Below are 14,178 nucleotides of genomic sequence, written 5' to 3' on the forward strand. Positions count from 1 at the left end.
TGACTGCGCCCAGATCTCAGGGCGGCGGCGGCAAAGGCGAGACGCGCTGTCGGGTCGCAGAGAAGCCGAGAAGCGAGACCCAGGCCCAGACGGCAGCGGCGGGGAGCAGAGCATGGAACAGCGCGCGGGCCGGGCAGGTAAGAGTGAGGAGGACCCTGAGGCGCCACAGGCAAGGGGGTGACTGAAACGCATGGGGGCGGCCAACTGAGGGACTCCACTTCTCTTTATTTCTGGTGCTTGCCGGGCGGCGGCGTGGCTGGGGACTGGGGCCCTGGGGCCTCTTTCCCACCGCTGAGGCCTCCTGCCTTCCGTCCCAGTGTCCTCTAAACCGACGAAAAACTTTCCACCCAGAAAACGTGAGTTTTACAACTTCTCTTGGTCTCTTTGCAGAATCTGGCCTTTGCTCTCTTGCTGTGCGTTTAGGACTTGGTCTTTCCGCTTTGCTTTCCTTCAGTGTAGAAATGTTTTACCGACTTCCCCCAAGTTGGGAGCACTGGGAAGGCCTTCGTTTCTAGTGGGGATGGAGTGTGGGTGCATGTGCTAATGGGTGGGGACAGGCTGTGTGCACAAGTCTCTGTGCACACGTGTGAGGGTCTTGTGTATTTTAGTATGAGCGGGAGTGTAAGCATTGGTGTAGACAATGTGTGTGGAGAGAAGGTTGCTCCCAAAATAAACAACTCCAGGGAGGCCTGGGACAAGAAGAGGGATGGCAGGCCCCAGGGGACCCGAGAAGGGAGGAGGATATGCAGCTGCTTACCCAAAGGGCTAAGGCAGTGGAAGGCTGTTCTCGCTCCCTCTTTTCCCTCCTCCAAGCCGGCAAACTCCACTCTGTCTGCCCACCAGGTTTCCGATGTAGCACAGGGGTGGGCAGCCAGGGACCCAAGTTTAGTTTCAGATTGTCAGGGAGGGAGAGGACTGGATCAGGTTTCCAAGAGTTTTTCAAATAATACCACAGAGGTCAAGGACTAACTCCAGACCTTTTTGCCTCACTCCTCTCCTTCTCCAAATCACCTTCTTCCTCTCCCTCCTCCCCACATCTACCAGCTCAGGCTCTAGTTCTTTCAACTGATTATCCACCCTCAGCACTGCCCTTCCTGTAGCTTCTTGGCCTACTCCCTCGGCTACCTCCATTCCCTCTTGGGGGCCTTGTCCTCACTGGGGGAACTTGGGCCCCCAGGAGTGTCAACTGGGGCTTCTTGGGCTTTTAGGGATCTGGGCCACCCCTCCGCACCAGAGGTTTAAGTAGGGAGATCAATAGCAAACAGTTGTAATGATCTAATTAATTATGGCAAAATTAAAAGCGAGTACAAAATCAATCTCTGATGGTGTTGAAGATGGAATTCAATTGAGAGCCCATCTGTGCACCCCCTCGACCGTATAAATATGCAGCCCAAGGACAGACCTAATGGCTGGGCCTTCCTGGGAACCTCTCTCTCCCTTTCTTCCCCTCCTGCACAGAGCTTCTCTCTCCCTCTGTTTGAATCTATTTATTTTGCCTCCTACCGCCTCCTGCCCCCACCCCTCCTTCCTACCCGGTCCTGTCTGCTCAGGCTCACGACACTCCCACTTTGCCATTTTCCCTCGTGGAAGGCGGCTCTCATTGCCTCGCAGGCCTGGGGTGTGTGGACCTGGCTCCCAGTCCCTGCAAGTCTCCCGGAAGACACAGCCCAACCCAATCCCCAGAGCCTCGGGAAGGAGAAGGCAGGGCGGTGGGGGCATCCTTGGGCATCTCTCCGGGCCCTCAAGTTTCCTGGCGTTGGGGATACTCCACAAGAGGCGAGGGCGCTTACCCAGGGCCGCCTGCGCCTACCTGCATCTGCCCGACGATCCGCTCTCCCGGCGCGGTCGGCCCGGCGGCCGGGGAAGACCAGCTGCGCACAGCACTCCAATTTTCCCTTCCCTCCTTTCCCCGCTTTGGCCGATGCGGGGATCACATTCCCGTCAGCCCAGCCGGGCCTTGGGGAAGGGTAGGGAGGAGTTGCGGAACAGGGCAGGAGGCAGGGCTGGGTCTGAACAAGGAAATGTTTCCCTTCCAAGGCGCCTTCACTCTTTTTTTTACTGCCCCCCTCCGGTCCCTTGGCCCTCCCCTCTTTTTTGAACACTTCTGGCCGAGGCACAGCACAGACCAGGACTCTGCGTCCCCTAGAGGACCCCGGGTCCCCTTTTAGACCCATATGGCTGGTACAAAACGACGCGCAGGAGCGAGCGTGCCTGGCGGACGCCCTGGCGCAACCGCCGCAGACGGGTTTGCGAAGAATGCGGGTTTCATTTAGTATCGCTGAGCCTGTCCGGAAACAGCGAAGACCACCAGGATAAAGCGAGGGAAGGGGTAACTGGAAAGAATCGGCTGTCAGGTCAATTGTGGTTTTTGGCCATCGACGCCTCTACTCTCAGAACCATAAAAATAAGCCCTTTATTTAATGACCTTCCTTTTACTCCACTGGCCTGACCCAGCAGGTTCTCTGCCTCCCTGTCGCTGGTCCCTTACCTCTCCCTCCTGCGGCTCTGGGCCCACGCTGAGTTCTCAGGGGTCTTTATGCCCCCCGAGACCCCTCCTACTCCCTAATCCTGCAGCCGGGCCCTCGGGGCCTGGGGGAGACACAGCCTGACGCCTCCCGCCCTCTTTTGCCAGGCCTCCTCACCCCGTTATTAATTGCTGTGTTGACCTGCAGGATTGATTGGCGGCCCCGCTGGAAGAGGCTGCGGAGGCCTTGGCCTCAGTGCAGCCTCGGCTGAGGGCAGAGAGGGGCGGGGGAGGTGCTGGGTATGGGTCCTGAGCGCCTATCTCAGCCCCGCCTGGGACACAGTTGTTTGCCTAGACACTCCACTCGCCTCACAGATCTTTCACACCCTCACAACATTCACAGGATCCCTTCACCAAGAGGCGTTCAGCCCTCAAGGAGACACATCAGAAATTCTCCATAGAATTGAAAGAGGCTTCCTCCCTCCATTAGTTTCTTCTCTAGTTCGTTATCCGCAGGTCTTAGACTTCCCGACCAGCCTGTTCAGAGATAGCCGGAGTGAACTACTGAGACCTGGGCTTTTTTTCTGTCCGAGATTTACTTTGCATCTCCCCCCATCCTCCCCGCCCCTCCTCCCAGGAACAGTTGCAGAAAGTTGAACAATCCTGGATGCAGGTAACCCTTAAAGTCTCAGACCAAAGCACTTTCTCTAGAAAGAGTCCGTGCCCCGACTCCAGAGGGATTCGGTTAAGCCCTTTTGTTTCAAGTTCGGTGGATGGACCGCTCTGGACCTCGCAGGATAGAGGGAGGAGGCTTGTGGCAGCCAGGGGTCGGGGTCTGACCCAAAGGCGAAGGGCCTCCCCTCTCCACCCCTCCCCCCTCCCCTAAACCTTGTCGCGCGCGCGCACACGCGCGTACACACACACACAAACACACGACCCCACAGACACAGAAACACCCCGCTGCCCGATTCCAGGCCACAGGCCCTCCGGCTTGGAAGCCAAGCGATAGTGAGCCCTCGGGACGTCCCAGCTCCAGGCTGGGGTGGGCAGAGGCGACAGGGGCAGACGACCCTCGGCCGGTCCCCAGAGAGACCCCTTTTCCTTGGTACTCTCCGTGTCTCATCAGCCCTTCTCTCCCCACCGTGGTACCCTCTCCCCTCCGCTCCGGTCCTTTGTCTCCGGCCACTTAGCGGCGCCGAGCAGCCTGGCCCCTGCCTGGGCGGCCCTGCCCCTGGCTTCCCTGCTTGGCTGGCGGGGCTCCCCCTGCCTTCCTTACCCGCTCTCGGCTCTGGCGCGTTCTCCGCCTGCTCCTCACGTCCGCACAGCTGCTGCAAGAGGAGGCAGGGAGGGCGGGCGCGCCGCGGACGGATCCGAGAGAGTGGATTTGGTGCTTGCTGCAACTCGGGGAAAACTCAGCCCGCCCCTCTTCAACTATTCCTCAGCGCCTCGGAGCCGCGCGCCCTCGCCCGCGTTTGGCCCCTTCCTTTCCTTGTACGTTGGCGGTGGCTATTTCACTTCCCTGGTCTGCCCAGCATCTGAAGTTGCGTTCCCCCTGCCCTGCACTCCGTTGCCTTTTGGCTTCCGGCATGCTACCTTCTGTCCCCTTCCTCCGCAGCCCCCTTCTTGGCGGTGGCGGTGGAGGGTGTCGCTGGGGACGTCCGAGGTCCGCCGGCACAATCGCCCTTCACCAGCCAGGTCAGGCTCAGGGCCTGGCTGAGAAGAGGGTTAATCATTACTCGCCACAGACCCTCAGCCTCACTGGGACTCTCTCCCCCTGGGGGAGGAAGTGAAAAGGGCAGATGGCCAGGTGGGCACCTCGGCTTGGCCCCAACTAGCCTCCTCGGCCCTTCCAGAGACACGTGCCTTCTCTGGTCCCTCAGCACCTTTCACATCCCTTTCTTTTCCTCCTTTCTCCCTTCTTCCACTCCTCCCCTTGGTCAGGCCTCTCCCCACCAGCTTATCTCTGCTCTGGCTTTGGCAGGTTAACTGCAGGTCCTGAGAGGAAAAACTTTCTTTGTTTGGAACCGAACTGGATGGGATTTCCTTACCCAAGTCTCCACCAGCAAGCCACTTCCTCCCAACCATTTTGCCCAAAGGGGACCACACCCGAGGCCACACTTAACTTGGGCTGTTGGCGGGGTGGGGGGTGGGGGTGGTATTTAAACTGATCCTCTAGCAGTTGCAGTGGGGAGAGGGGCGCAGGAAGAAGTGGGAATGGAAGAAAGGCAGGGGAAAAAAAGTAGAGTGATGAACATGGACAAGGGAGCATTGCGACAGTGGAAAGAAAAAAGTCTGAAAGGGAGGAACACAGAAAGGAAAGCAAGGAGGAATCCTCTTTACCTTTATAGGGTAGAAGTTGGATGAGAAACATCACCCCCTGCCCTACCTGAGTGCCTAAATCCCTCTCTTCCCTCTTTGTGAAAGGTTAAGTGTTCAGAAAGTTAGGCACTTATTCCTCATTCTACTGTAGACATGCTTGGTTTTTAAAATGCTTTCCTATTGGCTAGCTCCATGGAGAAGCAAGACAGGTGGAATTATCCCTATTTTACAGGCAAGAAAACTGAGGCTCAGAGAGGCAAAGGGACTGTGCACCTGGAAGCTATTGCTCTTCCCTGGGTGAGTGGCCCTTTAGCTGTGCAGAGGTCTAGAAGCAGAGGGGGAGGGCAGGCTGTGTCCTGGAGTACTAGAGCCTTGCTGGGCCTCTTGTGCCCCCCTCACCGCCTTCTAGCTTGTTCTCTGTTGGACAGAGAATTCATTACCTTACCTCCTACCCTATAGCCTTGCTGGCCCAGTTTCTCCTGGCTTGACAGTTTTTGTGTGTATGTTTTTTCCAGCTCCCCAGTCTGGTGGCCCACTGGCGGCAGCCACCTGGCAGGCCCGTGCCGCTAAGAGGCTGCTTTGGTGGCCAAGTGGCTTGCATTGTCGTTTCTCGTCAAAGGGACTGTGAAGGGCCGGCAGGTCGCTAGGACCTCTTGTGAGGCAAAGCAGGGTTAAAGGAGGAGGGGCCGGGGAGGATAAAGGCGCAGCACGTGCGCCCGGCCTCCTCAGGACCAACAGACAGAGCGGGCGGGGCCCGCCGGGAGTCAGGCCCCCCGGGCTTCACGCAGGGAGCCCAAATATTGGGAACAAAAGCGGGGAAAGAAGAGTGAGCGCAGGAGGGAGGGAGGGAGCAAGGGAGGGAGCGAGGAAGCAGAAATTAGGGGGTCTTAGATGAAAAAAAAAAGAAAGTAGCTTTAGGGGGAATGTGCCGTGGAGTGTGAAATTGCAGCCCATGGTGCTCCATATTGTACCAGAAGCTCTTCCAAAAAAAAAAAAAAACCATCCTCCAACGTGACCAGAGGGCTAGGAGGGGGGAGGGGCGGGGAGAGAAGCGGGAGGAGGAGGAGAAAGGGTCGGGCCAGAGCCGGTCAGGGCGAGCTGGAGTGGGGCCCGAGTGCGTGAGCCCGCCGCCTGCGATCTGGTCCCAGAGAGGAAGCGCCCCAGGGGCACCCCGGGACCCTGGGGGCCTGTGGGCCTTGGCTGTCCAAGACTTAGGTTGTCAGTCGAACTTTTTTTTTCTTTTCTAGTAATTTTTTTTTCTGGTGGTGGTGACTTCCAAAACTAGGGATAATTCTGAAAAGGAGCTTGGCTGTGGAGCTGATGCTCTGCTCCACCCTCCTCTCTTGCCTCCTCTGTTTTCGCTTTTCTTCCCTTTGGACTCTTTTTTCCCCCCTTGGTTCTAAACAGCTTTCCCCGCCTTGAACTTTAATGCATTTAATTTGGTCCTCACTGTGGGGAGCATTTCCTAGGGAGATACATTTAATTTCGGAATTTCTAATCCCCTCACTCAGAGCCCCAGCCCCGGCTCCCCTTGCCGCTCCCTGGGAGGTGGAAGGAGTGGAAGGAGGAAGGCTGGCCGAGGTGTCCAGGAGGGGCATGACTGAGATGCTCCCTGGGCCCCCACCAACCCCTCCCCTCAGAGGCCCAGGCACCTTCCCCAGCTGCTCCAGGTCAGGCATCCGGGCCCTGAATCAGGGCCCTGCCTGCAGAGGGTAGGCAGCCAAGCCTCAGCCTTTCTTCGCCAGGGCAGAAAGCACTGGGCCAGACTAGGGAATTCAGTCCAAGAAATTACATGGGAAACGTGAAAAGGAGCCGAAGGATCGTGTAGGGAGAGGGTGCAATTAGGGGTAGCGGACAGGGTTTTGAGCACTTCAGTTCAAGCACAGTCTGCCCAGAAATACATCTGGGAGCGCTGGATGCTAGTTGCGCTTGGCTTGGGACACATTTGCGTGTATATACTGTGGGGGAGGAGAGAGAAGCTCAATGGAGACCGTAGCCTCGCCGACACCTACACCCGGCAGAACAGGCAGGAGACAGCCAGAGAGCCAGGCGGCCAGTGCTCATCATCGAGGAAGGAGGCAAGGGCGGGGGCGCCAGGCGCCGGGCGAGCCTGGCAGGGAAGGGAGCAGAGAAGGTGAAGGAGCGGAGATCCACAAGGAAGATTTATTGGGCAGATCAGATGCACAGAGGCGGCTAATGAAGCAAATCCCGAGATGGGTATCAGAGCAACTCCCCAAAAGTTTATTTGCCTTTAAATTTCCGCAGGGAGGCGGGCGCCTTGTTTGAAGTGTAAATGCCCCTAGGATGGGGGGTGGAAGGGCCGCTTTGAAAACACCAGAGAGAAAAGGTTCATTTAGAGGCAGACGGGAAAAGCAACCAACCCTGACAGGTCGGAGCCCGGGTTGTGTTTGGGGTTGGGTTGTTTTCTTTCTTTTCCTCTTCTTTCCTCTTTCCTTTTTTTCCTTTCTGGCTTTTTTTCCCCCCCTCCTCTACTAAGACTATAGAAGAAGAAAGGGAAGAACAGGAAAGAGAACATCAGAGGGGGAGACCAGAGCCTCTGGAAAGAAATCTGTGCCAGCCCTTCAGCCTGGAGCCCTGGGAGAAGGCCGGGGCTTGACTAAAAGGGTTTCTAATCATCATAGAATATTGCTCTTTGATTTTCTAGGCCCTTGAATGGGCTGGAGCCAAAGAGGAAGCTGCCAGGGGCTGGCTTGGTGGGAGGGTGGATGTCCAGCTGGCATAGTGCAAGGAAAAGTGTCTCAGGAGCAGGGCGAGTGGGGTTCTGGAGTCTTAGAGTCTACCTGGGAACTGGACTGTCATGGAAGGGTCTTCACTTCTCACGGGGTACATGTCAAGTATAGGTGTGTGAGTGCAACTTCCAGCACACTTTGTGCACTGTCTTCTTCTTTATGAGAGAAGAAAATCCCTCTTCCTTGGTATGTAAAAAAAGCCTGTTATCTGCACCCAGACTTCTTCATAGTCTGTGTAACTTAAGGATATGTCTGGTTGATTGTCGAAAAATCTGAGTCTCTGTGCATAGAGGGGTGCTGTCCACTGTCCAGTTTTTCCAAGAGTTCAGACTCCCTAAGACAACTTCCTAGACCAACATAAGGAGACCTGGGGCAAAGGGCTCCTTTAGTATTGAGCTCCTTCTCAGTAAAGAAGACCCTTCCTCCATGTGGGGGCCCCCTCATCTCAATTGTGACTTAATTACCTCCCTGAAAGACGCCCGAGGCTGTACCAGCTAATATCACCCGAGAGTCCCTTGCTCCCAGGCCCGAGAGCCATTCCCTTCAGGCTGCCAGGAACGGTTTTCCTTTCTCGCTCCCCACACCAAGATAGTGCGTGTTCGTGGGGCTGTGAGGCCAAAGGAAACCCAGGAGCGCCATCTGCAGGTCTCGAGAGGAAGAGGCTGACCTTCCGGGCTGGACCCTGCGTCTTTCATCTCCCGCTCGAGGGAGCCAGCTGGGCCGCCCAAGGGAAGTGGGGCTGAGGGCTGGGAAGGAGGGGGCAGGTGGGGAGGGGACTTTTCCTTCCAGAAGTTACTCCGCAAGTGGATTAAACGAACTGGGCTCCGGAGGATCCAGGAAGGAGAGGAAATGCCAGGGTCCCGGCAGATCCGACCTCCTAAAGAGTGGGGAGCTTGAAACCCTGTCGGTCTGAACCTGGCCCGAACCGGCCCGAGGATGAAGGGAGCTCTGAAAACCCCCGTGCAAGAGGCCCTATAGGAGTTTCCTCCTACCTGAGTCGGAGCGGGGGATGAGGTGGGGCCGCTGCGTTCGGCCCCCAACCTAGCTGCAGCTTAGGTTCCGGACAGAGGGACAGCGGCGCGAGCCCGTGGCTCTTCTGCAGGCGCCAGGGTCAGCAGGCAGGGGCCAGAGTTGCCTCGAGTACCGGCTGCAAGAGCGCATCGCGGGCTTCCCAGAGACGCCCTTTCGCAGACCCAGGAAGGTGGGGGGTGCGGAGGGAGCGAAGGAGGGAGAGAGTTAAAACATCAGCTGAAGTGCCAAGATGATTTATGAGAGGAGGGAAAATATTTCATAAAGATCTCCCGGATATTCTGTAGTTAACCAGTTAGGAGACAAAGGGCTTCTCCTGCCTGGTGCGTGCGAGAGCCAACCTGAGCGAGCGAGCGAGGGAGCGAGTGCGGACGAGGGCTGCGGCGGCTGGGCCGGTATTGCCGGCAGGAGCAGGGCCGGGTCGAGCGCGCAGCGCCTCCTGCGCTGGCTCTGGATCCGCCGAGCTGGCAGCGGGCGGCGCTCAGCCTCGTTCACAGACTCTTCTCCCCAGCCGGGGAGAGCAAAGCGATCCTCGATCTCCCGCCTCCTCTGCCGCCAGCAACCGGTCGTTCTGCACTGTTTCCCCAAGCCCCCTCCCCGGCCACCCGAGGGTCCAGGAGCCAAGTCCCCGGGTTCTCGCACCATCCGTTGGGTCCCACTGAGGCAGGTGGGTCCCCGCTGGAGGTCTCCAGCTCGATTCTACACCGAGCATTCTGGACTGTCCAGACCCCTTTAGGCAAGGGGACGAGGGAAGCCTTGCACGCAACCGCGCGTGGGACGGGAGAGGAAAAATTGCCGGACACTTTGCCCCGGAATGAGAATTGGGGGTGTGTGGGTGGGGTGGTACCTCAGGAGGGACAGGCGAAAGGGAAGGACCAGAGAGAGGAAGGAAGAACCAGGAGGAACGGAAGGGAACTCAGCTGAGAGTAGCGGGGGGAACAGGACTAGGGATGCGGACCGAGCTGGGGGCTCCGTGGCTCATGCGGGCACTGGCCGGTGGATGGCAGGGCTGGGTGAGTTGGGACTTCGAGCCGGATTCGGAGCGTGGCGCGCTCTGCGGTCCTCTGTCGTTGCCTGAATATTCATTAGACTGGCCGTTCTTTATCCTTATCTAACGTTTATCTTATCGGCGAGTTTCGTTTCTCAGTGTAGTTTTAATCCCAGGCTCCCCTTCCCCCTCCCCCTCGCCCACTCCCCTCCCTCCCTCTTCCTTCGCCCGCTGCTCGCTCCCTCCCTCCTGTTTCCCCCCCTCCCCTGCCCTCCCCTCGCCGGCACCGGAGTGACAGGCGCGGGGCCCTCCTCGCCGAAGCTCCGGGCTCCGGCGCTGGCGAATCACAGAGTGGTGGAATCTATTGCCTTTGTCTGACAAGTCATCCATCTCCCAGCGCGGGGAGGGGGAGGGGGTCTGGAGGGGGCTTTGCAGCTTTTAGAGAGAGACACACCGGGAGCCCAGGCTCCAGTCTGCGGCCGAGTCTTCTCGCAAACGCAACCCACCTGGGGCCAGTCCGGTGCTGCCGGCGTCGTTCGGCTCCCTCCCTCCTCCCTCCCTCCCGGCCCTTCGGCCGCGGCGGCGCGCGCCAGCCTTTTCCGGGGGCGGGGGCCCGGCTCGCGCTCTCCCCTCCCGAAGGCGCTGGCTCGGACATCCCGAGGATTGCTACTTCTTTGCCAACTTCTTCAACTCACCGGCACTTGGAGCGGCCCGGCTCCCCGCCCGGCGCCCTCGGGCCGCCCCTACTCCTCGCCCACTCCCGACTGCCGCCTCTGGATGACCGGGTTCCAGGGGAGCTGAGCGAGCCGTCTCCCCGCCCAGCCTCAGCCCTGGCCGCAGCTGCCGCGCGCGCCATGCGCCCCCAGGTCCCCCCGGTCCTGCCTGCCGCCCCGGGGCCGTTCTGCTGACCGCCCAGCCGCGCGCCCCGACGGTGGGAAGTTGCGGCCGCTGCGGTTGCGAGCTCCGATCGGCCCGGGAGGAGTCCCCGCGGGGAGCGCAGCGCAGCGCCCCCCGCTCTCGAGCGCCGGGTCGCAGCCAGGCGCCCACTCACCCTCTCCCCCCCGTCCCTCCCTTTTCTCCTCAAGTCCTGAAGTTGAGTTTGAGAGGCGACACGGCGGCGGCGGCCGCGCTGCTCCCGCTCCTCTGCCTCCCCATGGATATGCACTGCAAAGCAGACCCCTTCTCCGCGATGCACCGTGAGTACCGGCGCCCGGCTCCTGTCCCAGTTTGGGGTTCCCCGTCCCACCCTACCCTGTCCTGTCTGTCCTGAGGCGGCTCTGGCCCCTTATGCTCAGGTCCCATCTTGGAGGCCACCCTGGCTTCTCCTGGTCCCCCCTTTTCGTTCTTCCTCTTTCTCCCATTTCTTGGTATAGCTAAAGACCCTTCTCTTCCTTCTGCTTTATGTCACTCATACTTCTCCTACTACCTGCCTTCCTACCTCCCGGGTGCCCATCCTTTCTTCCTTCCTTCCACCTGCTTCTTCTTAAATAGTGGATCCACAGCCCGTGACCCTGGCTCCAGCCACCGTTCCCCTGGCCACCCTCTTGCCTGGGGCTGGAAGACTAATGGGCAGGCAGTTTTTAGGGTTTTGTGTTATGTTTATTTTCTCTCTGTTTGCCTCCCCACCCTTCCTCCTCTCATCTGTACCTTTCTGGAACTTAGAGTGTGGTTGTCCAGGAGAAGACTCCGCACAGGCAGCCTCAGTGTCAGGACAGTCAAGCAGTAGAGCGTGGGGGTGGGGTGCCCCCTTCTGACCCTCAGCTCCCAGCTTCTCCTGGCCCTACCAGCCCAGGCAAGGCTTCATGTGGGCTGGTTTGAAATACTTTCCTCTTCTTTCTTGCCTTCCATCCTACTTCCCCTCTGGTGTCCTGGAGTTGGGAGTCAGATTGACCGGACGTGGTGTTCATCTTTCTCTGCCTTTCCTGGGGAGATGCTCTAAAAACAAAGAGGGGTTCTAAGGAGAAATCGAAGTCAGCGAGATATCACATAGAAAAGCCTTCCAGGCGGTCCCAAAGCTTTGCTCTGCTTCTAGTTCTAGAGGCTCCTTGCCAGTCTCCCACTCCCTGGTAAGGATGATCCAGGCAGTAACCTGGCCAGGGGATCAGAAAAGAGGGAGAAAAGGTGGTGGGAAGAACAAAAGGAAGGCAAATGCCAAAGCTGGGGAGAAAGGAGAGAGAAACCAAAACCAGGGCTAAGAAAGAAGAGCAAGAAAACAGGGGGGAAAAATGTTACAGGAAAAAAGAGAAGGGGAGAAAATAAATTTAAAATAGGAAAGGAGGACTATTTAAATTAAATTTGAATTTATCTAATTCTTGTCCTATGTCTTTAGCTTGGAAAACAATTCAGAGATTTTTTTTGTAGGCTTTTTCCCCCCAAAGGTAAATAGATTCTAAATAGAAAACTTCTCTGTAGATTAATAATCAAGGATGATTTGTAACTTTTCACAAGGAAACTTTTTAGCGCCGGCTTGGATCTGTGCTTTGGATAAGAGAGACCAGGAGAGAGGGAGAACTGCATTTTTCTCTAAGCATTTATTTAGCATATATATATATGTATATGCTTTAGAAAGTACTCCTGGGATAAAATATATTTCCCTAAATAATTTCCAAGCATACACAGGAAATCCGAGCCAGAGACCTCCGGCTACCGCCGGTTTGTGCGAGCCGAGCCTGAAATCCTGTCTCCTTTTCGGAGGGAGTGGAATCGGGTACCACACCGTCTTCGCCCAGCCAGCCGGCCTCCTAGCCCCGCTGCCTCTGCTCTTTCTCTCCTCTCTCGCCGATTCCGCTGGGGATCTGCGGAGTCCTGGCCGCTCACTGGGTACCAGTTTGAAGCCCAAAAGGGAGTAAGGCGAGTCGAAGGTGGTCGAAGGACGGCCGAGACCGCGGCGCGGGCTAGCCGGCCAGCAGCGGCAGCAGCCGGAGTCAGCGCCGGCGGCGGCGGTGGTGGCGCAGTCTAGGCCCGACTCAGCACCGGCCTTCGGCCCCAGCCCTGGACTCCCGCCGTACCCCCTTTCTTTCCCCACCCCTTAGATTGGGGTCGAGGGGCCGGGCCCGGAGCCCGGGGAGGCTGAATTATTCATCTTTAATCTGCCCGCAGCTGCCGCCTTTTCATAACGGTAACGCGAGTTCTCCCGGGGCCTAAATTATTGATGGTCGGCTTTGGAGGGAGGGGAGGGGTGAGGAGTGGGGCTAGAGGTAGGGAACCTAGCATGGGTGAGGGGTAGGATAAGAGGCTTCGGCCTCCCCGAGCCTGGAGATCGGAGGCCTCTCCCCAGAGGTTTAGCCGGCCCCTATTCTCGGTCCCCCCAGAAGGGGACCGGAGATCAGCGAGCCGGGTGCAGGTGTCCCCGCTTTCTCCGAAAGTCGCCAGAGGCTGGCAGGACAGGGCTGCAGGCTGTTGGTCCGGTCAGGTCGGACTCTGCCGCTAGAACTCTGTGCTTGGATTGCTCAGTAACTGCGACTGCGTGTTGATGGCTCTGGGTGCAGGATTTCTAGACTGCTGTGAGTCAGGGAGAATGGGGCGCCAGGCAGCGCCTTCCGGCCTGGCATCCGGCAACCACTATGGCTCCGAGGTTGGGCGCCTGCAGCAAGAGTCAGGTTGGAGACCCAGCACCCTCCTCTTGCCCAGGAGAGCAAACGCCCTTGCTGTCCCCTTTCCTGAGTGGCAGCAGAGGTCTAAAAGGTCAGAGGGATGCGAGCTGGCTGAGGCTAGTTGTACAGGGTGCCCTGTGAACCTTGAGCCCACCTAGGCGACCTGCACCATGCGTCCTGGGCGAGGCGGTGGGTCCCCAGCCTGGCGCAGCGCGGCAGGCGGATGAACCCAAGCAGTCTGCATTCTGTGGTTGCTAGCGGGCACCTCACCGCTCTCCACTGCCTCCCTGTCTCGGAGCGCAGCAGACTCTGGGCCCCTGCCTCTTCAGCCTAGGCCCTTCCCTCCTTCAGTTGGCTTTCTTTGAACTTTAAACACTAGTCAGGGGGGGAAATATGGCTCCCCAAATACCTAAAGATGGAAAACATGAAAGAAAAACTCTCCGTCCAAAAAAGAAAATCACAACAAAAACACGGGGAAAGATGTAGGAAGACTCCAATTCCAAATAAATACAAGGAAAGAGGTAGGGAGCAGAGGGGAGAATGTCAGGGACTTAGCTCCTCTCCTACCCAACACCCTGGAATCATCCACTTCCAAGCACGCTCAGACAACTCCCTCTCGCCTGCGGCTCAGGCGGGATTCCGCACCGTCCTCCGCCCCGGCCCTCTCTTGCCTACATTCTTTCCTGCCTGCATTAATTCCCACTTGGCTGCTTTTCTCCCCTTCTTCTCCCTTTCCCCCCTTTCGCCCCGCTGCCCATCCCTTCCTCACTTTCTCCCTGGCGTCGTACCGGTTTTCGAGTCGCGTGTCCTTTCCAAGCCGTACGCCCAGCCTCTGCACTTCCGCGTCTCTACAGCCCCGCGGCTCCCTGTCCCTAATCCCCTGCGCTGCGGTCGGCGTCCGACTTTCGCCCGCGAGCCCAGGAATATGCCCTTCCGCCCTTCCTGCTCCCTTCGCACATCCTGGGCCGCTCGCGGACCCTGACTAATGGCCGGTCCCTGCTGTGTGTGGGGTGTTGTGTCTTTTTCTTGTCTCTC

At 58.1% G+C, this 14,178-nt stretch overlaps 1 protein-coding gene across 1 annotated transcript in view; it reads left to right on the forward strand.

Moving 5' to 3' along the window:
• The first annotated feature begins 9,376 nt into the window (after nt 1–9,376).
• PAX2 (paired box 2) overlaps nt 9,377–14,178 on the forward strand; it is an 80,872-nt gene continuing 76,070 nt past the window's right edge. The window contains exons 1-2 of the mRNA XM_055425921.2: nt 9,377–9,575; nt 10,636–10,746. Coding sequence (XP_055281896.2) covers nt 9,377–9,575; nt 10,636–10,746 — 310 coding nt within the window. The remainder of the gene's footprint in view (nt 9,576–10,635; nt 10,747–14,178) is intronic.

Source organism: Moschus berezovskii, chromosome 12 (genome assembly GCF_049115385.1).
Source record: "Moschus berezovskii isolate FMDL1 chromosome 12, NW_MosBer_1.0, whole genome shotgun sequence".
Lineage (NCBI taxonomy): Eukaryota > Metazoa > Chordata > Mammalia > Artiodactyla > Moschidae > Moschus > Moschus berezovskii.